This window comes from Narcine bancroftii, chromosome 6, assembly GCF_036971445.1.
Source record: "Narcine bancroftii isolate sNarBan1 chromosome 6, sNarBan1.hap1, whole genome shotgun sequence".
NCBI classification, from domain to species: Eukaryota; Metazoa; Chordata; class Chondrichthyes; order Torpediniformes; family Narcinidae; genus Narcine; species Narcine bancroftii.
The window spans coordinates 202863801-202885475 of record NC_091474.1 but is presented as its reverse complement, the minus strand read 5'-3'; the positions used below and the strand labels follow the sequence as shown (position 1 = coordinate 202885475).

General features: G+C 38.7%; 1 protein-coding gene across 4 annotated transcripts in view; it reads right to left on the bottom strand.

Moving 5' to 3' along the window:
* Positions 1 to 15428: 15428 nt before the first annotated feature.
* mtfr2 (mitochondrial fission regulator 2) overlaps positions 15429 to 21675 on the bottom strand; it is a 30966-nt gene continuing 24719 nt past the window's right edge. For all 4 annotated transcript variants that reach the window (XM_069887236.1, XM_069887237.1, XM_069887239.1 and 1 more), the window contains one exon: positions 15429 to 16271. In XM_069887236.1, the coding sequence (XP_069743337.1) occupies positions 16176 to 16271 (96 nt within the window). In that variant the 3' untranslated portion in view covers positions 15429 to 16175. The remainder of the gene's footprint in view (positions 16272 to 21675) is intronic.

Below are 21675 nucleotides of genomic sequence, written 5' to 3'. Positions count from 1 at the left end.
CGGTGGCCAGTGGAGAGCTCGCCATATAACACGATCTTGGGAAGGCGATGGTCCTCCATTCTGGAGACGTGACCCACCCAGCGCAGTTTGATCTTCAGCAGCGTGGATTCGATGCTGTCAGCCTCTGCCATCTCGAGTACTTTGATGTTGGAGATGAAGTTGCTCCAATGAATGTGGAGGATGGAGCGGAGACAACGCTGGTAGAAGCGTTCTAGGAGCCGTAGGTGATGCCGGTGAAGGACCCATGATTTGGAGCCGAACAAGAGTGTGGGTATGACAACAGCTCTGTATACGCTAATCTTTGTGAGGTTTTTCAGTTGGTTGTTTTTCCAGACTCTTTTGTGTAGTCTTCCAAAGGCGCTATTTGCCTTGGCGAGTCTGTTGTCTATCTCATTGTCGATCCTTGCATCCGATGAAATGGTGCAGCCGAGATAGGTAAATTAGTACTTGCCTTAACCACCACCTCTGGCAGTCTGTTCCAAACATTCACTCGTTTAAAAAAAATATTCCAAGTTCTTACTGAATCTCTCAGCCCTCACCTTAAACTTGTGGCCCCTGGTTACAATTCCCCTGCTCAAAGCAAAAGACTGTGTGTTCACCCAAACTACTTCTCTCATGAGAAGCACACCATTAAGAGATTACACCTGCACTCCAAGGAAAAAAGCTTGAGCCTGCTCAATTTCTCTTTGTCCTGGCAATGTCATTGTAAATCTTCTCTGCACCATCTCCAACTTGACAACAAAGAGACCAGAATCATACAGAATACTCCAGGTGTAGTTTCACTATGACTTATAAATTTCCAGAGAGAACTGGAGAATTGCATATCTTCTGTGAAGAAAGAGACAAACTCCTGTGCCACTTTCTTAGACCCCATTATAAATTGGCCTATCTGTCTCAAGAAGACCCGCATTTGCTATTGCTAATCTTTTCCCTTTTACATTTCTCTGCAAGGTCTTGCATTCTGTTTTTAATGTTTCTTGCTAGATTATTACCAAATTCTCAATTTCCTGGTCATCTTTTGATATTTTAAAATATTCCAATCATCAGACAGCTTAGAAAAAAACTTTTTCCTTTGATTAATTTATCCAGTAAACAATGAATGGATCACTTTTCCTGCTGTGTCTTTGTAATGCATATCCAAATCATGCATTATTGCTTCAATGTTAGTAATCATCTCTCCTTTGTTTATCAGATACCTATTATTCTCTTCCTTAAAAATATCACTGGACAAATGTTTTCAAAAGGTTTGCTTCCTGAAAGAAAATGAGGATTATGATAGACAACTTCAAGCTAAACACAAAAATGTCAGATCTGCTGTTGTGATGTTGGAGAAACAAAGAAATTTTTATTTAACACGTTTAATTGCATTATGTACCTCTGAGCCAAGATCTCAGATTGACTGCACGTGTTGCACAACAAATATGAGGAGCCTGGCGTTTGTCTTGGTCACTAATTTTACAACTGAAATAGAGCTCATAGGCTTTCTTAATGTGCAGTCATGCTGCATTTTTGAGCCTGAAGTGTATACTCGCCACAAATGTAACAATGTATCACAGCTGTGCGACATTTCTGTATTGAATCTTCCTGAAGAACACTTGCATCTATATCAATTAAAAGCATATGTATGTGAGCTGTTTTTGTAGCCTGTCTGCATCAATCCTGACTAAGCATGCCCAGGCCTAAGATAATATTTGCATAGTACCTGGACTGAGTGTAGGCCTAAACAGCTTTCTTTCTAGACAATATACTAGAAGACAAAAAAAATGATAGGAAATAACAAAAATAGGTTATATCTAAAAAAGTTTGTGATCAGCAGCCCAAATTCAATAAAATAGACCCATAAGTGTTCAGGACGCAAAATCTTTGTTGCCCAGTTTATTCGGACTCTTTCCACCATCCTTTGAGGAATAAAGTTCCAAACACCTCAAGATTTTTCTTTAATTGAAGGACCCTATATGATTTTAATTATTTTTATATCCGTAGTTCTACACTTCCTCCTATCAGAGGAAGTGTTCTCTTCATAGCCTGTTTTTAAAAAAAACCCTCAGTATATTTTTAGTTTTAATACCTGCCTATCACTTTCCTAAATTCCAGCAGATACATGCATGGCCTATCCACCTTTTCCTCATCAGACAGCTGTAGTATAGAAAACGTTCTGAATTTACAACCTTCCTTAAATACTGCACACAAAGACCAATATACTTCATCTATACTTAGATGTTATGACCTACTGCATGAACTTTTATTTTTCACATAATGTTTGATGAGGCACCGTATTAAAAGTCTCCTCAGAATTAAGAGTGGTACATCTATCGGCTCTCACTCATCCAGAACATGTTATTACTTCAATAAATTTGTCAAATATGATTTTTCTGTCACAAAACACTTGATTTTTTTCTAAATGTCCTTTTATATTTTCTTTAATAATAGCTTTCAAAGTTTTCCCAATGACAGATCTTAGGTTAACTGGCCTGATGTTTACTTTTGTACCTCCCTCCTTTTTTCAATAAAGCAATTTGAACAAACAGCAAATCTCTGTAGTACCTAAACCACATTTTGGAAAATTTAAACAATCAACCATCTAACCATACACTTCTAAAGAGAAAAAGTCCCTGAAAACCTGGAGAGTTAATAGCCCATAGCTTTAACAATTTGCTACACTTATTTCTTATTCTCATATCGTTAGCCATTTTTATTTTTTAATCCCCTCATAATGCGATACAAAAGCTAACATTTTTTTGCAGTATACAGTAAAAATTTACCAAAATCTCCATCATTCAATGCATATGGAGGTTCAAAGAATTCTATGCCAAGTCCTCTAAGTGCATGTTCACAAACATACAATTGCCACTAGGCAATTATAGCAACTTCAAAAGGGTATACAATGGATGTTTTTGAATCACTCTCATATATGGCTGACAAATGAAGTTAAGGCCTGACCTTACCTGCTGGTGATACTTTCGCCTTTAATTGGTGTTATTGAGGAGCAGAAGCTAAAAGGTGGTGGGAAAGTACCCTAATACATAACAAACTGATGCTTATGAATTCAGGTAACAAAATTCTGGCACTGAAAGGGGATCCAAACTATTGAGGACTGCTATGAGAATCGACAGCTCATGTCCTTTGAACAACTGAAGGATAAATATGATTTGCCTAATGGAACCTTTCCCTACTTTCTACCTTCCTGAGGGAAAAATGGGCCCCTACCATGACCCCACCTGAAGGGAACGAGGTGGAAGGACTACTTTGATTGGGAGTGCTCCCAAATTTATATCCCGAATATACTTTGAACTTCAAAGTGAGCGCCCAAAACCAGGCCTCCAAAGATCGAGGGAGAGGTAGGAGTCAGACTTGGGAATAAGAGTATTGGTCAGATTTACGTAATGAAAATGTAACATATTTGATCAACACCAGACTAAGATTGGTACAATTATACTTCACACCACAAAAATTACATAAACAAACATCAGAGATATCGGAAATGTGCTTCAAGTGTGGGTTAGAAACTGGTACCTTTATAGACTCCACGTGGACCTACGCGAAGGTGCGACCCATTTGGCTGGAATTATCTAATATATTAACTAGGATTACGGGAACAGACTTCCTGCTGGGTTCAGAGCTGTATTTATTGGGAAACCTAGAGGATGTGGGCAGATCATTAACTAAATTCCAAATTAAATTTGTAGATATTGCCCCATCAGTAGCATTGTAATCACCTGGAAATCTGACTCCTCCCCCAACACCCCGCTCATCACTCAATGGACCACGGAGATGCACAAATGTGTCTTTTCCGTCTTTGGCTTGGCTTCGCGGACGAAGATTTATGGAGGGGGTAAAAAGTCCACGTCAGCTGCAGGCTCGTTTGTGGCTGACCAGTCCGATGCGGGACAGGCAGACACGATTGCAGCGGTTGCAAGGGAAAATTGGTTGGTTGGGGTTGGGTGTTGGGTTTTTCCTCCTTTGCCTTTTGTCAGTGAGGTGGGCTCTGCGGTCTTCTTCAAAGGAGGCTGCTGCCCGCCAAACTGTGAGGCGCCAAGATGCACGGTTTGAGGCGTTATCAGCCCACTGGCGGTGGTCAATGTGGCAGGCACCAAGAGATTTCTTTAGGCAGTCCTTGTACCTTTTCTTTGGTGCACCTCTGTCACGGTGGCCAGTGGAGAGCTCGCCATATAATACGATCTTGGGAAGGCGATGGTCCTCCATTCTGGAGACGTGACCCATCCAGCGCAGCTGGATCTTCAGCAGCGTGGACTCGATGCTGTCGACCTCTGCCATCTCGAGTACCTCGACGTTAGGGGTGTGAGCGCTCCAATGGATGTTGAGGATGGAGCGGAGACAACGCTGGTGGAAGCGTTCTAGGAGCCGTAGGTGGTGCCGGTAGAGGACCCATGATTCGGAGCCGAACAGGAGTGTGGGTATGACAACGGCTCTGTATACGCTTATCTTTGTGAGGTTTTTCAGTTGGTTGTTTTTCCAGACTCTTTTGTGTAGTCTTCCAAAGGCGCTATTTGCCTTGGCGAGTCTGTTGTCTATCTCATTGTCGATCCTTGCATCTGATGAAATGGTGCAGCCGAGATAGGTAAACTGGTTGACCGTTTTGAGTTTTGTGTGCCCGATGGAGATGTGGGGGGGCTGGTAGTCATGGTGGGGAGCTGGCTGATGGAGGACCTCAGTTTTCTTCAGGCTGACTTCCAGGCCAAACATTTTGGCAGTTTCCGCAAAGCAGGACGTCAAGCGCTGAAGAGCTGGCTCTGAATGGTTGCCCATTCAGACAAATGTGTAACCATGGAGAAAATAACATACAATTTAAGAAATAAATACAATACATATCAAAATGTGGCATCCTTATCTGGAGCACTTTGATGCACAGCTACAACAGCCCACTGTTCTAAAAAGCTAACAAAATACATAAAGGCAACAGCAGAGAGGCATCTCAAAGAGTGGAATTAGATTAGAAAGACTAGTGGTATGTCACTGAACAGTAAAAAACTAAAACAATTACAGTTCTTGGGGGGAGGGAAAGAAATTACGAGCAAGTTGCCATAGTATTTGTATCTGAGTAGTGAATTATACTAAAAGAAAGTATAAATATGTTAAAAAGGATCGTTTTTTCAGATGTCATACTGTTTTGGAAAAATTGAATAATAAAATTTTCAAAAAAGTGCTGGGAAAAGGTCCTCGTTACCCATCATCCCACAGGTTGACCCACACCTCAGCTATTCATTTACTTCTTTACAACCACAACCCAAGCCCCTCTGCCCAATGTTCACTCTGAAACTGGCCCAATCTCTAACCAACCAATCCTTTGTCTAAAACACTGCCTTTCCTCACACCACAGCTCCACCAACTCTACAACAAAAGGAAATGAATCACAAAAAGCCTACTTTTGCTCAGCACTTTGATTACTGGATCTCATGGTCTCATTAATGCGACGGCAGGACACCCTCCCCTCTTCCCCCACCAACACCAACTTCAGTGCAAGTGTTTTAATGTTTCTTTCCGGACATGGTGCAATTATTAGTCCAAAATATCTAAATTCCAGGAACCATAAATAGGTCGTTATTATTAAGAGAAACAGAAAAATAATCAGTAACTTATCAGAGTGGAATCTGAAAGCTTTCATTTAGCATAAAGGAGACTTATGCTCAACACATCCTTTTGTACAATAAAGCAAGACCAAAAGACTGCTGCTAGAACATTGCTACCAAATCAAAAGTGTATGTTCTTAAAATGAAACAATCTTCAATTGATTAAAAAAACATTGTTGTCACATAGAGCTATTTTAATGATAGACCATCAATATTTAAGCTGTATATGTTGTAAATAAGTTTTGTACATTCCTAATTATAATTCTGATGGAATTATTAGATTTGATAGTAGTTGACTTTTAAATTTTGAAGAAATATTCACAAGTATCCCCAACAATTCCCAGGTTCTAGTTTTCAAGCCTGAGTGAGATGATAAGAGTGCCTTGATGCTTTAATCACAGCTTTGACTTTTTTTAGTTTGCATTTTTAAACGAGTACAGTACTTCGAATGATAGCGTGGTCTCCCTCCATCTACTCTAAACATTTGTGAGCCACCAGGCCAACATATTCTTTTCTATACCCGGTCATTATGAACTGGTCATATTATTGCATAGTTTGAATTTGATATTTCATCAATCTAAACTTTCATTTTTGATAGGTTAGGACTGAGAGTAGGTCACTCACAAACTCTTTTCCTCTGATTTCTGCACCTTTCAGTTCCTTTGAGCCAGTGGTTCTCAACCTTTTTCTTTCCACTCACATACCACTTTAAGTATTCCCTATGCCATAGGTGCTCTGTGATCAGAAAGGGATTGCTTAAGGTGGTATGTGTGTGGAAAGAAAAAGTTTGAAAACCACTGTTTTAATTGTACCTCATTGACTCATTATGTGCATGGTTTCATATCTCCAAAGGAAATGGCCCAATGACAATTTTTCTCAAGAAAAATATTTCAGTAACAATTGGGTCCAGAGCAGTGATTCTCAACCTTCCCTTCCCACCCACAGACCACCTTAAGCAATCCCTTACTAATCACAGAGCACCGAAGGGATAGGGATTACTTAAAGAGGTATGTGAGTAGAAAGAAAAAAGTTGAGAACCATTGCTTTAAATGGTCATGTGCTTCTTTAGAACTGAGTACATTGTTGAGTATTTGATAAATATGCCTGATGTCTGACTTTCAAAAATCAAGTAGCCTGAAACCCAGGACACAACTAGTGACCTACAAAATAGAGGAGTACAAGAGGCCAGGGAACCTGCTTGTAAATTGTGCGCTGAGTTCCTTTACCTTTAAATTCCAACGGCTAATTATCTAAGTTGCAGTGAAGCTCCACAGCAATCCCATGGACATTTAGAAGCAGACACTTTAAAAAAAAACACATTTTCATTTGACCAGTAATTTGCAATTACTGGTCAAAAGGCTATCATATTTATGTCAGGCAATTTGTGCTGATGTTAACAGTCAGCACACAACCCATCATCACCTCTTGATGCAAAGGACTAGTTCAACATTTGCCTTTCATATTTTGAACACATGTCCATTACTGAAACTCACAAGATTTGGTCTAGATCTATTTAAAAAAAAAATATATATATATAAACCTCTAAAAACCACCACAATCTTCCAGCAAAAATTGTTTCTTAACATATTTTTTGACTGACAGTATTATGTTAGTTCATCCTTTCAAATATAATGACTTTCTTCTCTTCTAATTTCAAAAGCAAGAAATCTAATTCAATGGAAAATCAGAAAGCAATGAGGAGTGTTGTATAGCAGTGAGAGTTGGTCAAGTTCTTTTGTTTTTCTTCTATTAAATACAAGGCCAATTCTGTCAACAATGATTTGTCGCTCAGCCATGGACAAATAGTTGCTGTGGTACTGCAACTTAAGGACTGCATCCTTCAGATATTTGGAATGGAGATTTTTTTTGTTAGGCCATCTCCTGCTCAATCACGTAGTATCGAGACAGCAGATCCTTCCATTGATTAAGACACCATGACCATTTGCTCTCAGAGACATCTTGCCTGTGGGACTGTGCACAACCAAACTTGGAATATGTCATCCTCATTGCAGGTTTTTGTCAGGATTTACTGCAGTTAGTGTTTAGTATGAATGACCTTGACAAGTTATTAGTATGGATAAACCATATCCACAAGCTCAATAAATGATCACAAATTTACCAAATTGGATGAATGGTGCAGATGTATAGGTAAGGAGCCCAGATGGGATTAGTCCTCTTTGCTTTAATCCTGGGGGCAAGGTCATCAACATATTTCTCTTTTGTCACCTTGTTCCAATCTCACCAAGCATGGCATTATGACCATACTATGATGTATACTGTGCCACCTTATAATGAGAAACAGAAGACATTAGCTCCTTATGAGCTAAGGGAATGGGAAATCAAAGAGGAAGCTTCTATGACCGTGAAGTTATTGATTCTCATCTTCCACAATTGCCTGGATTCTGGAAAGTTGGAAACAACAAATGAGGCAACATTCTCCAAGAAAGGGGGGGGGAAAAGAAAACAGGGAACTGCAAGTCATTTAGTCTATAATCAAAAACATGCTGGAATGGTTGCTAAGTGATTGCAGGGCATTTGGAAATGCACAATATGGTTAGGCAGAATGCTCAAGAAACTAAGCAGGTCACACAGCGTTCTTTATATATCAAAGATAATACATAACCAGCATTTCAGGCCTAAGCCTTCAAGGTATGTGCAAAAATGTCTGAATAAAATGGAGGGGGGAGTGGCAGGGGTTGGAGCACAGTCCCACAAGCAAGAGGCAAGACAGATAAGGGAGGGAGGGAGGGCAGGAAGAAACAGTGGGGGAAGGGGGAAATAGTTTGTGATTGAAGACGGAAAGGAGTGAAGAGTTGGAGGAAAGGAGACAGAGGGATGGGGAGTGGCAGTCACCAAAGACTCTCAAACTTCTATAGGTGTACCATGGACAGCATTCTGGCTTGTTGCATCATTGTCTGGTGCAGAGGTGCTCAGGAATAGAAAGAACTCCAGAGGGTTGTTAACTCGGCCTGCAACATCACAGGCACCAGACCACTCCGTCGAGGTCATCTATGAGAACTGGTGTCTTAAGAAAGCCGCCTCTATCCTCAAGGACCCCGCCCACCTAGGCCATGCCCTCGTCACACTGCTGCTATCATGAAAAAGGTACAGGAGCCTAAAAATGAGCACAAGGACAGCTCCTTCTCCACTGCCATCAGATTCTTGAATGATCAACAAAGCAAAGACAATGCCCTGCTTTGACTTTTCATGCACTTTTTTTTTGGTAAGGTGGTTTATAGGAATGTTTGCTGCTGTAAACAACAAATTTTGAGACTTGTTCATGACAGTAAATTATGATTCTGAGTGGTCTAGCAGAAACTGGGCAAGTCTATGTTGATGACTTCCAGTTGGAGAATGCCCAGATGGAATATAAGGTATTTCTCCTCCAATTACCAGTTGGCCCTAGTTTGGCAGTGCACAAGGTCATAAGGGAGTAGGAGTGGGGCATAGAATTGAAATGGTTGGCCACTGGGAGATTTTACGACAATCACTGTGACTGAAGCCTCTCGTATTTCACTTCGGCAGAATCAAAATGGTTTTCTGAAGACATACATGGAACCACATTTATTCTTACTCTCTGCTTTCTATTGGTCAATCAATCCTCTATTCACATTTCCCTCAACTCCATGCATCATATCAGCAGAATAGAAAGAATGATCTTATGATCCTGACGTACTAAGACCCGTCGTGCTGTGATGTACTAAGACCCGTCGTGCTGTGATGTGCTAAGACCCGTCGTGCTGTGATGTGCTAAGACCCGTCGTGCTGTGATGTGCTAAGACCCGTCGTGCTGTGATGTGCTAAGACCCGTCGTGCTGTGATGTGCTAAGACCCGTTGTGCTGTGATGTGCTAAGACCCGTCGTGCTGTGATGTGCTAAGACCCGTCGTGCTGTGATGTGCTAAGACCCGTCGTGCTGTGATGTGCTAAGACCCGTCGTGCTGTGATGTGCTAAGACCCGTCGTGCTGTGATGTGCTAAGACCCGTCGTGCTGTGATGTGCTAAGACCCGTCGTGCTGTGATGTGCTAAGACCCGTCGTGCTGTGATGTGCTAAGACCCGTCGTGCTGTGATGTGTTCAAGTTTGTTGATGATAAAATTGAGAGCCCTCTGTCCATCATTCTTCAACTCTCCTGGGTTCACCAGTCCATAATTGGCCCCTGCCAAACCCCTCCCACTCCATCCTCATTACACCAGCTTTCTTTCTACAGTCCAGTGGTTCTCAACCTTTTTCCTTCCACTCACATACCACTTTAGTAATCCCTATGCCGTCAGTGCTCTGTGATTAGTAAAGGATTTGCTTCAAGTGGTGTGTGAGTGGGAAGGAAAGTTGAGAACCACTGCTCTACATTTTCAGTCCTGATTAAGGGTTCCAGCCCAAAATGTTGATAATCCTTTTACTCCCTTTGATGCTGCTCCACCCACTGAATTCCTCTAGTAGATTGTGTATTGCTTTGTGACCTAATCCTGATTGTTTTTTTTTATTTTCAAAAGAATAGTTACTGTTCATATCTCAAATGACAATTCCCCTATTGGTAGGTTTCAAGCCATAAACTAATCCTGGCCACTTTTAAAGTTAAAGAGTTGGACACAAATTCTGCAGAGCTTTTCTTTCAATCAGTGATCGCACTCTAGTGGTTGGAAATGAAATTACAGATTACTTTTTTTTTAAAAAGCCACACATTCAAAATAAATTTTCCCAAAAAGTCAACTTCTTCCTTGACTATTGGTATCATTAATTCCCATCAGTCTCAGGAGGGGAAAAATTGTGTGCTGTTCACATGATTTTATATTGTTTGCTTCAGCAGCAGAACCCCTCTTCCCAAATAAAATAGTTATATATCCATAAATGACAGAAAACTTCCAGCTACAATTAAGTAATATCCTGGAAGTGTATTGACATCCTACACTGTCATCCTTCCATTCTGCTCTCCTGATTTCTCACTTCAAAGTGGGACAAAGCAGGGTGGTCCAACCCGTCTCCTCTGCCTCAGGAGCAGATTTCAAAATAACCTCAAATATCCAAAATGTGAATGCGGATGCAGTGTGAATCCATTTTATCTGAAGCCCTCTCAAGTTATTACAGAAGTTATTTGAGATTAAACAAATGAAATAAAACCACAAAATGCTGGATATAAACATAGTTGGGATAGGGAAGAGGGCCCACCATTCAGTGTGGACAATAAAAGCAGTTAAAAGAACAGATTTTTTAAAAATGATCTCAAAATGAAGGAGAGGCAAAAAATATTGAGACCAAACGGAGGATGCACTAAGGTATTGAGACAAACAAGGAAACAAAAAAAAAATTGGTCCAGAGCAAGAATAGGAGATTTATAAAACACAATTCGAGCCAGGTCTGCCATTCACTGTGATCATGGATGATCATCCACAATCAGTAATCCATTCATTCCCTGCCTTCTATCCATATCCCTTAACTCTGCTGTCTTTAAGAGCTCTAACTCTTTCTTGAAAGCATCCAGAGAAATGGCCTCCACGATCTTCTAAGGCAGAGAATTCCACAGATCCACCATTCTTTGGGTGCTTACTTTCAGCGACTGATGAACAAGGACACATAGATCTCATTGTACTTCCCCTTTTCCTAACTTGGCACCAGTTTCCTAACTTGGCAGATCATAATCTGCCTTCCTGTTCTGGCCACCAAAGTAGATAATCTCACATTTATCCACATTAAACTGAATCTGCCATGCAACTGTCCACTCACCCAACCTGTCCAAGTCTATAACACCTATTTTTCTTACATCCACATGCCTATCTAAGTCTTTGAATGTTACTATTATATCAGCTTCCACCACCATCCTGACAATGCATTCCAGAACCCATCACTCTCAGAGTTTAAAAAAAAAACTTACGCTGACATCTCCCTTAAACTTTCCTCCTCTCACCTTAAACAGGTATTTGGTATTATCACCCCACGTGAGAATAGGAACAATTATTATTTTTGGTTAATGGTGATGCAATGTGCATTTTGTTTCCCCAGTCTAGAGATAGAGGTAAATCAATATTCCACCTGCAAAAAACTGTTTGTAGGCCTATATGTTTGGAGAAGATATAAAGGTCAGGTGAAGTACTTTCAGGTCTTGAACTGAATGTGCCAAGATGAAGAGAGGGAATCCAGGCAGTGTTTCAACCGGGGAGTAATAAAAGGAACAGCTCCTTTAGAATGGTAAAAACAAAAGCTCTCAATCCTTGGTCATCTTTTCAAAATACCCTACAAGATTCATGAGACATGATTTCCCATGGACAAAGCCTTGCTGACCCTCTACAAGATTCATGAGACATGATTTCCCCACATACAAAGCCTTGCTGACCATCTCTAATCAATCTCTGATACACCCTGTCCCTCAGAATTCTTTCCAGCAGCTTTCCCACTGTTGACATCAGTATCAATGGCCTGGCTTGTCCTTGCCATCCTTCTTAAATAACAAGACATATTAGCCATCTCCAGCCAGAGTTCAATCCGGAAAAGTGTACTTTATGAGGGGAGCTGAACTTTATGAGGGGAAAATATACAGTTAATGGCAGGATTTTTAACATCACTGGTGTGCCAAGGGATTCAAGGGTCCAGGTCCATTGTTTCTTAAAGGTAAATAAGGCACATTGTATCTTCCCTCATTGGTCAGAACCTTGAGTACAAGAGCAAAGTCATCATATAGGGTGATATGGAGCATAGTTGTTATTCTGGTCACTCCATTACAGTAGGAATGTGAGGCTTTAGAAAGAATACAGAAGGGATTTACCAAGATGCTGCCTGAATTAAAGGGTACAAGGAGAGATTAGACAAATGGGTTGTTTTCTCTAGAGAATCAGAGGCTGACAGGAGATCTGATCGAGGTTTAGATAATTGAAAGGCATAGATAAAGATAAACAGTAAGAATCTTTCTTCCCCCAGGGTAAAAATGCCAAGTACTAGAGGACATGCAGTTAAGGTGACAGGTGAATAGTTTAAAGGAGATAAGTAAGCCCATTTTTTTAATATACACAGCGAGTGCAAGGAATCTGGAAGGGACTGCCAGGGGTAGTGGTGAAAGCAGATACAAAGAGGCTTTAAGATGGAAAAGTGAATATGAAGGGAATGAGAGGTACAAATAATGTGCAGACAAACAAGTTTAATTTAACTTGGCCTCATGTTCAGCATAGATATCATGCACATTATCATTTGCTGGTACTTTTCTATATTCTAATTAGTATTACTTCCAGACATCTCAACACAATTGCTTCAATTTCAAAGCTTTGTGATCTTTTCCACTTAAAGATTGATGAGAAATATGCATTTACAATTTCACCCAACTCCTGCCTGCTCCACAAATGACAGCCATATTGACCAATTCTCTCCTAGTCACCTTTTTATTCTAAAATACACCTCTAGAATCTTTAGGCTTTTCCTTCACCCTGCTTGCTAAATCCATCATTTAGTTCTCCTGAATTACCTCTGAAGGCCTTTAGCAAGGTCTCACATACAGGAAAGTGATCCAAAAGTTTAGCGTTCAGGGGATCCAGGATTTAAACATGGGAGCAATATATGTTTTCTGCACACAACATTAAGATTTTCATTGTAACTCAGTGCACGTGACAATAAACCAAACTCTAAAACTCTTATGTGCATTCATATAGTTCTTACACCTGCTTAAGATTCACTTTACCTTGACTGCCCAAATCCGAGATATATGTCCTTTTTCCTGACCAAAGCATTGACATCCCTTGCCAATCAGGGTTCTGTAACGTGGCCAGTGTTGCCCTTCATTCTAACCACAATAAATTGTCCCTGATTTCTTGCTATCTTACTTTTAAAATATCCACTTGTTATCCGCTGCTTACTTGCAATCAACCATTCCCTACCAATCTCTGCAAGTTCCTGCCTAATGCCTTCAAAACTGGCCTTATCCTAGTTTAAGATTTAACTTGTGGACCAGTCCCATCTTTTTCCAAATGATTTTAAAACTTACAACATTATGGTCACTGGTCCCACCTGATTCCCCAAGAAGAGGTCCAGTGTTGCAAAATAAATTTAACAAATTCCAACACATCAAAGCCTTTGCATGATGTTGACCTGGTCAACATTAGAGAAATTAAAAACTCCCAGGAATCTCACCCTATTATTCTTATAGCTATCTCTGACCTCCCTATACCTCTGCTACTCTAATTCCTGTTGACTACTGGGGACCTTCATAAAGACCAATCAAAGTGATCATTTCCTGCTTATTCCATACTAAATCCTTTCTGTACAATCCCCCAGGGTATATTTTCTCTAAGCTTTGTTTATGTTCCTCCCCATCAAAAAACCAACCCACTCCCTTCCATCCTCTTTTCTGCACTTCTATCATGTATTTAGCATCTGTACGCTGGAACACCGAGTTACCAGTCTTGCCCTTTCCTCAGCTAGGTTTCTGTTATGGCTATAATATCCCAATCGCTCATACCAATGCATGTCCTGAGTTCGCCTTACCATCTGAGCCTCTTGAAATGATATAAATGCAGTTTGAACCACTGTTCTTTGCTTTCCCTTTACTATGCTCCTGTCTGTCCTGACTACTACATTTGTTCTCTTCGGCTATAGTACTTCCCCTCATAGCTGCTCTGGGCCCCATCTCTTGTCAATCTAGGTTAAACTCTCCTGAAATACTACTAGTAAATCTTTCTGAAAGTAATCCAATCCTAGTTTTCTTCAGACATTTGTGAATGTAACATGATTTGTCTTCTCTGAGGGCTTTCCTTCAGGGATTGGAAGTGAAGAAAACAATTGCATACTATTTAGTGATCCATTATATGCCATCAGGAAAATTACTACTTTTAACCTCACAATGATCCACTTCTAATAAGTATCCATTTATTATGTTATAATAATATTGGTACAAAGATTAAATCTTTTGCTTTAATCTCACTAAGGATGCCATTATTGATCCAATATAACACCCAGGTTTGGGATATTTTGAGAGTGAATATCTTAAATGTCAGAACTTCAAAACAATTATCAAAGTTAGTACGGACAAAAACACATAGATCCCTTCATTCAACATACTAGCTAATTTCATAAGTAAACAGAAAACACCTCAAAGCCCTCAAATCTTTGCTTGATTAAAAAAAGACATCATTAAATAAACTTTGCAAAAGGCACAACAGAGCATGGGAATCCAAGATTCATTATAACTTGGAAATATATTGCATTTCCCTTTCATCACTAGGTCAAACTCCTAGAATGTTTTACCTTACAGAATCGTAGACATACCTTATCTCAAAGAGCAGTTTCTCATGGGCAACTAAGACAGAGTATTAAACGCTGACATTGCCATCAACACCCACACCACTCAACTGAAAACAAAATCTCAGGTTATTACTCGACTTCAGAAAGTAGATTTTTGGGAGAAGGAGGATTGAGAAAACACTATTTGCATTAGCCACAAAAATACTTGATAAAAATTGGACTCATGGCTGCCTTCCTCAAGCTTGTCAGTGTGGCACTTGTTCCTCTGAGTTACATATAACATGAGATCACTTAGGTACTTAACAAGGGCTCTGAATCTCACTCATCTATTGCAGCTCAAACAAAATACATCTTAATAAACATTTAACTTGGTCTTTTTTAAAAAAAGACTAATTTCTGCTACCGAGGTACTCTGCCCTTTCAAAAAACAAATTGAAAACAAATATATCCCCATTATTCATAGCAAATAAGACTACTTGGATGAACCAATTTCTACACAACTCCAAAAGGTGCCCTGATATGAACCAAAATACTTGAAGGATATTAAAAGTTCAATTTACATTATTTGGAGGACAGCTTTTACATTCAATCCCACTTTACAAAAATTAAAGCAAACAGCAAATTAACTTTACACTCAGTTTAATTGACAAATGATACATTTACATGACCTTATCCTGTTTAACCCTGAACACTATTAAAAACTCATTCTCTATGACTCAATCTTTCCAAAATTTACAAGCACAATCCAAAGATAAAAGACATTAATTAAAAAAGATTATTTAGTGTTGACAGGGCATTAGCCTAAATTTAACATGCATGACGTATTTCTATTTAGAACAAAAGTAACTTTGAAAAAGATAAAACTCAAAAGAAGTTTCACAAATTCTAACATAAAACGTTGTATTTAAAATTTACAATACCTGTGAAACTGGTTTTCTGAACAGACCAATTACCAAAAACTTTTTTAATATATAATTGACTTTTACTTTCTTTTGCAATGTAACTGAGATATATAATACACTCCTATGTACTGTTTGATTTTTTTTCTTTGTAATGGTAAATGCAAGTTGCAAGCAAATTTTGCAAGCAGCAAGTTGATGTTGACATGTTTCATTCTGTCTCCTTGTAACATCTTTGCTTCAAGGTTATAGCTAGTTTTTTCTCTGCATGTTTGAGATAAACATTTTGGTTTGATTTTCTTTGTTTTACAGAAATGCAGACATTAGAAGAGTTCTGATAACTTTCATTTACTGCTTAATCATAGTTAAATTCAGTATATGACTTGCATAGGTAAACAAGCATCGCTCCTGTAACTTGTATCCATTTTACAAAGCATCACCCTCAATATTGTCCCATTTCTTTTCCATATTTAATTAATTTTACCAACATTTACATTTCCCGTTTGCCATATTTTTCCAGTCTTCAAAATATTTGGGTTGTCATGTTTAGGGAAGTGTTGCCCAAACTGGAAAGGAGAAAAATAAGTACAAATTAGTCACAAAACAAAGAGTTAATGCACTTAACTTGGCAACATATTTGTAATCCGTTTCCATGGTGTTTAAAGTTAAAAATATTTATTTGAAATGATTGCAGAAGGTATGTGTGAAAGTTCCAAAATGCTATTTAATTAATGTTCTTTCCACTTTCCAGAGTCAGAAAAAATATTAAGGATTCACCTCAAAGCTGGAAATAAAATCAAGGAAATTAAATTCGAGGAAGGATACCCAGTAAAACATAATTATGCATAATGTTATTTAATCTATTTTACATCTATAAACATGTGAAAATATAATGAATGGCATCATCCCCCGTACAACTAAAATAATGTAAAAGTTGGCATTTAAAGGAATAAATGCATTTATATCTTTACGTGTTGTAATTTTTAAATTACATCCAGGCAATATGATTAGCAACAATTCTACTCATTTGAATTTTAATAAAAAATAAATAACAAGTACTTACTAATAATGCAGCAGATTTAATATATTAAAACATAAGGGGACATAATAGAGCATTGACATTTAAAAGGTAGAAAAAGAAGCACAGTGGCAGACAGATTAGTGGAAGAAATTTCAGAGCTTAGAGCCTTGACAGTTGGAAACATCCCCACTAATGGCAAAATAATTACATTTGGAAATGATCATGTTACGAGCCCAGAGGACCTCAAAATCCAGCAGCAATAGAGATTCACCAAGACAAATGGTTACTTAAACAAAAATTGCTTTTAGTTTTCTTTAAACATAAAAACAGGATCAAACTTTAACTCATTTCTATTAGCTTAACTTAACCTAACTTAACCCCCTTCTAATTCATGTAAGTAATGTGTATATGTTCAGGAAAGTTCTTTGCTTTAATAGTCCAATCCTCACTCCTCCAAGTTCACTGGTATAAGACAAAGGAGGAAAAACCCAACACCCAACCCCAACCAACCAATTTTCCCCTGCAACCGTGTCTGCCTGTCCCGCATCGGACTTGTCAGCCACAATCGAGCCTGCAGCTGACGTGGACATTTACCCCCTCCATAAATCTTCGTCCGCGAAGCCAAGCATAAGAAGAAAGATACTGTGCACAGAATTTAACATTTATAAATTTTCACCAGGCTCTAGTACTCAAAGGTAAATGGTTGCCCTCAGGAAGGTTCTCGTTGGTTTCAGAGAGATTTGTTGCTCGTTGGACACACACACAAACTGATTCCCTCCGATCAGCCACTTCAGTGTCTTGTCAAAGAAACTTGCCCCATCATAGGTTTTCCAAATGATAACCTCTTCTTCCAGGACATCACATAGGTCCTCTTGTTTCCCTTATATCAGGAGAAACACTCTAGCCAGTCATTTCCTCTTGTAAGGACTACAAGGGTTTTCAACAGGCTGAACTCACAACTCACAACCCATCTTCAAAATGGGGTTTTCAACAAGCCTGCCATCTTCCTATGTTTCAGCCTCCAAAAGCTAATGCAGAACTGTAGAACTGACTTCTCTCTCTCCAAAGATCATATGTTTTATTTTCTCTCTGTTTGCAAAACCACATGACCTTTCTTACAACAGCAAACTGCAACCAGACAGATTGCTGGCACTGAACTCAGTTTCTGAGCCTGGACATCTGTTGCTTTCGCAACAATAGTTCATTTATTCCACAACAACAGTCCAATTAGTCTCCAAAGGCATTCTTCAAAGTTTCTATAAAGTCACAGTGGAGATGAAGTCTCTGCTCATGCATAACTCTTGCATTACAAGTGAGATGTCTTTTGTGAAATGTTAATGTCGGTTTGTGAAGTGACCTACACTAAACCACCCACAATCTATCTCTTTTAAAAACCTATTTATATATAATAAAATATATAAAATAACCCTACAAAGGCATTTTAGCTCTTGAGTTAAAATTCTGTTATAACTAAACTGACTTTGCAATCACTAAAGTGATAACAATATACAATATATAACATGTTATAACAAATGAGAGTTAATATTTTTACATTTTCAATTTTAACATCTTGACAAACAATCTGCAATTACATTACTTGTACCTTTAATATGATTAATTTGCAGATTATATTCTTGTAATATTAAACTCCAATTAAACAATCTTCTGTTTTTATTTTACATTTTATTCAAAAACACCAGAGGATTGTGGTTAGTAAATATCACAACTGGTTCATGAGTGGCACCCAGATACTCATCAAAATTCTGCAGAGCAAGTATTATAGACAACAGTTCCTTCTGAATAATAGTTCCTTTGATGAACATTGAATTTTTTTTTTGAAAAGCAGGCAACAGATGGTCAATTTCATCATCTTTTTGTAACAAAACTGCACCTGCTCCCCCCTCACTGGCAATCAATGCTAAAGAAAATGGTCTGTCAAAATCAGGAGATTTTAAAACAGGGTAATGGAATAGCATCTCCTTTAAATTTTCAAAATCTCTCTGACAAAATTTCATCCACAATCTTCAAAAGATTGGTTAAAGGGAGAGCAACCTGAGCAAAATTATAACAAAATTTTCTGTAACATCCTGCCATTCCTAAAATCCTTTCACTGCTTTCTTGCCATTGGGAATAGGAAACTCAGAAATTGCATATACTTTAGCTTGAATATGTGCAACTTTGCCATGACCAACTACATGTCCTAAGTATGTCACAGTAGCATGTCCAAATTCACTTTTAGCTAAATTGACAGTTAAGTTTGCTTTGGATAATCTTGCAAACAATTTGCCCAATTCCCTCAGATGTTCTTCCCATGTGTCATTTTTTTGTGACCAAGTCATCAATATAAGCATTTGTATGTATCAAACCTTGGATTACTGAATTTATCATCCTTTGGAATGTTGCAGGGGCATTTTTCATGCCAAAAGGTAGCAAATTATATGCATATAAACCAGATGGTGTCATAAATGCAAAAATAATCCTTCCTCTCTCTGTTAGTCACACACATCAGAAACCATTCAAAAAATCCACCTTAGTAAAAAAAATATAGCTTTCCCAATTTAATCAATACAATCATCAAGTCTAAGAATAGGATAAGCATCTGTTTTAGTTACTGAATTAACCTTCCTATAATATGTACAGAACCTAACAGTTCCATCTGTTATGGGTACCAGAACACAAGGAGAACTCCAATCTGAGTTCGAAAGTTTAATAATATAATTTTTCAATATATATTCCACCTCCAGGTCCATAATTTTATTCTCCTGAATGTTTATTCTACATGGGTGTTTTATGGGACATGTTTCACCCACATCATGACAAATCAGATGTCCTTTCTGGCACATCAGGAAACAAATTTTTACATATTTCAAAAGCAACTGCTTCTGTTTTTGTGATTTAAGATGGCCTAACTTTTCCTTCAGATTTTCCAAAATTGTTGAGTTGAACAGGTGCACAGGAACCATGGTTTATTTAAGGTTACCCTCACAAGATTCTGTTTCCATAATCTTGTGATCCAGAACTTCCTCAACCCTGTCAACAACCAATACCTCAGATACAGACTGTTTTCCACTACCATTTTTCCTCATAATAAGGTTTCAACATATTTATGTGACAAACCTAAGTTTTATTCCTACAAATGGAGTGTTTATCACATAGTTAACAACATTCTGTTTTAATCTCACTTCATATGGTCCAGAAAAGTTCACTCAAAGAAAATTGTCATGTGTTGGGAACAAAATTAACACTTTAATTCCTGTCTTAAAATTTCACACTTGAGCTTTCCTGTCAAATAATCGCTTCATTTTACCCTGAGCAATTTCTAAATTCTCTTGAGCCAAAGTCTACACTTTTTGTAACCGATCATTAAATTTAAAAACATTATCCAACAAGTCCAACTGTCTTTGGCTTGGCTTCGCGGACGAAGATTTATGGAGGGGGTAAAAAGTCCACGTCAGCTGCAGGCTCGTTTGTGGCTGACCAGTCCGATGCGGGACAGGAAGACACGATTGCAGCGGTTGCAAGGGAAAATTGGTTGGTTGGGGTTGGGTGTTGGGTTTTTCCTCCTTTGCCTTTTGTCAGTGAGGTGGGCTCTGCGGTCTTCTTCAAAGGAGGCTGCTGCCCGCCAAACTGTGAGGCGCCAAGATGCACGGTTTGAGGCGTTATCAGCCCACTGGCGGTGGTCAATGTGGCAGGCACCAAGAGATTTCTTTAGGCAGTCCTTGTACCTTTTCTTTGGTGCACCTCTGTCACGGTGGCCAGTGGAGAGCTCGCCATATAATACGATCTTGGGAAGGCGATGGTCCTCCATTCTGGAGACGTGACCCATCCAGCGCAGCTGGATCTTCAGCAGCGTGGACTCCACTGTACATCCTCATTAAACCACTTTTCTTTAAATAACATTAAAGGGCCTCTAACCTGAGGTCCATATACAATTTCAAGAGGACTGAAACCTAATGGATATTGCACAGGCTCTCTTGCTGCAAATAACAGTAAATGAATACCTTCAACCCAATCTTTCCCATTCTCCAGATAATAAATACTCATCATATTTTTAAAGAGTAGAATGAAATCTTTCTAAAGCTCCCTGAGTTTCAGGATGGTATCAGATGAAGTGATCTGTTTAATTTCCAACTCATAAATCAACTGCTGAAATAACCTAGACATAAAGTTAATTCTTTGAACACTACAGTTTAGGTAACACGAAACTGAAAAAAAATTCTAAAGCCTTTACCACTGTTTTTGCTTTAATATTCCTCAATGGCTAGCTTCTGGAAATCTGGACGCTGAACACATAAATGTTAACAAGTACTGATTCCCAAATTTTGTTTTAGACAGGGGACATGTCCGACACCAATTCACAACATCCTTCCTCAGAAAAGGCCAGAAAAACTGTTTCAAAATTTTATTCATGATTTTCTTTACACCAAGATGACCACCCAAAGGTGTTCTATGGTCCAAATTTAAAATTACATTCCAGTAAATTCTAGGAATGACCACTTACTGAATCACTGCCCACTCTTTATTTGCAGGAACATCAAGAGGTCTCCATTTCCTCATTAACAATTCACCCTTCAAGTAATATTCACAGGGCATTTCCTTAATCTCCTCCTTATTCACAGCTTTCTCTCTTAAATCAACAAGATCAGAATGTCTTTTGCTGATTAATTAACTTTTCCCTTGACAAAGACAAATCCAGACTCTCACATTTAACCTCCTCCCTCTGAGACTATTTCAGAAGTACTGGATCTTCCTCAGCTCTCATTATTTTCTTAGACAAAGACCTTGTTACACCACGTGCAGAATACATCTTACAATCTTCTACAACTTCATCCTTACTAGGCTTATCTGTTAATCACTAAACTGACCCAAATTTATCCTCTGCCAAATCAATCCTAATAAAAATGAGACTCCTTGCATGGGTAACTTTGAAATAACTCCTATTACAACAG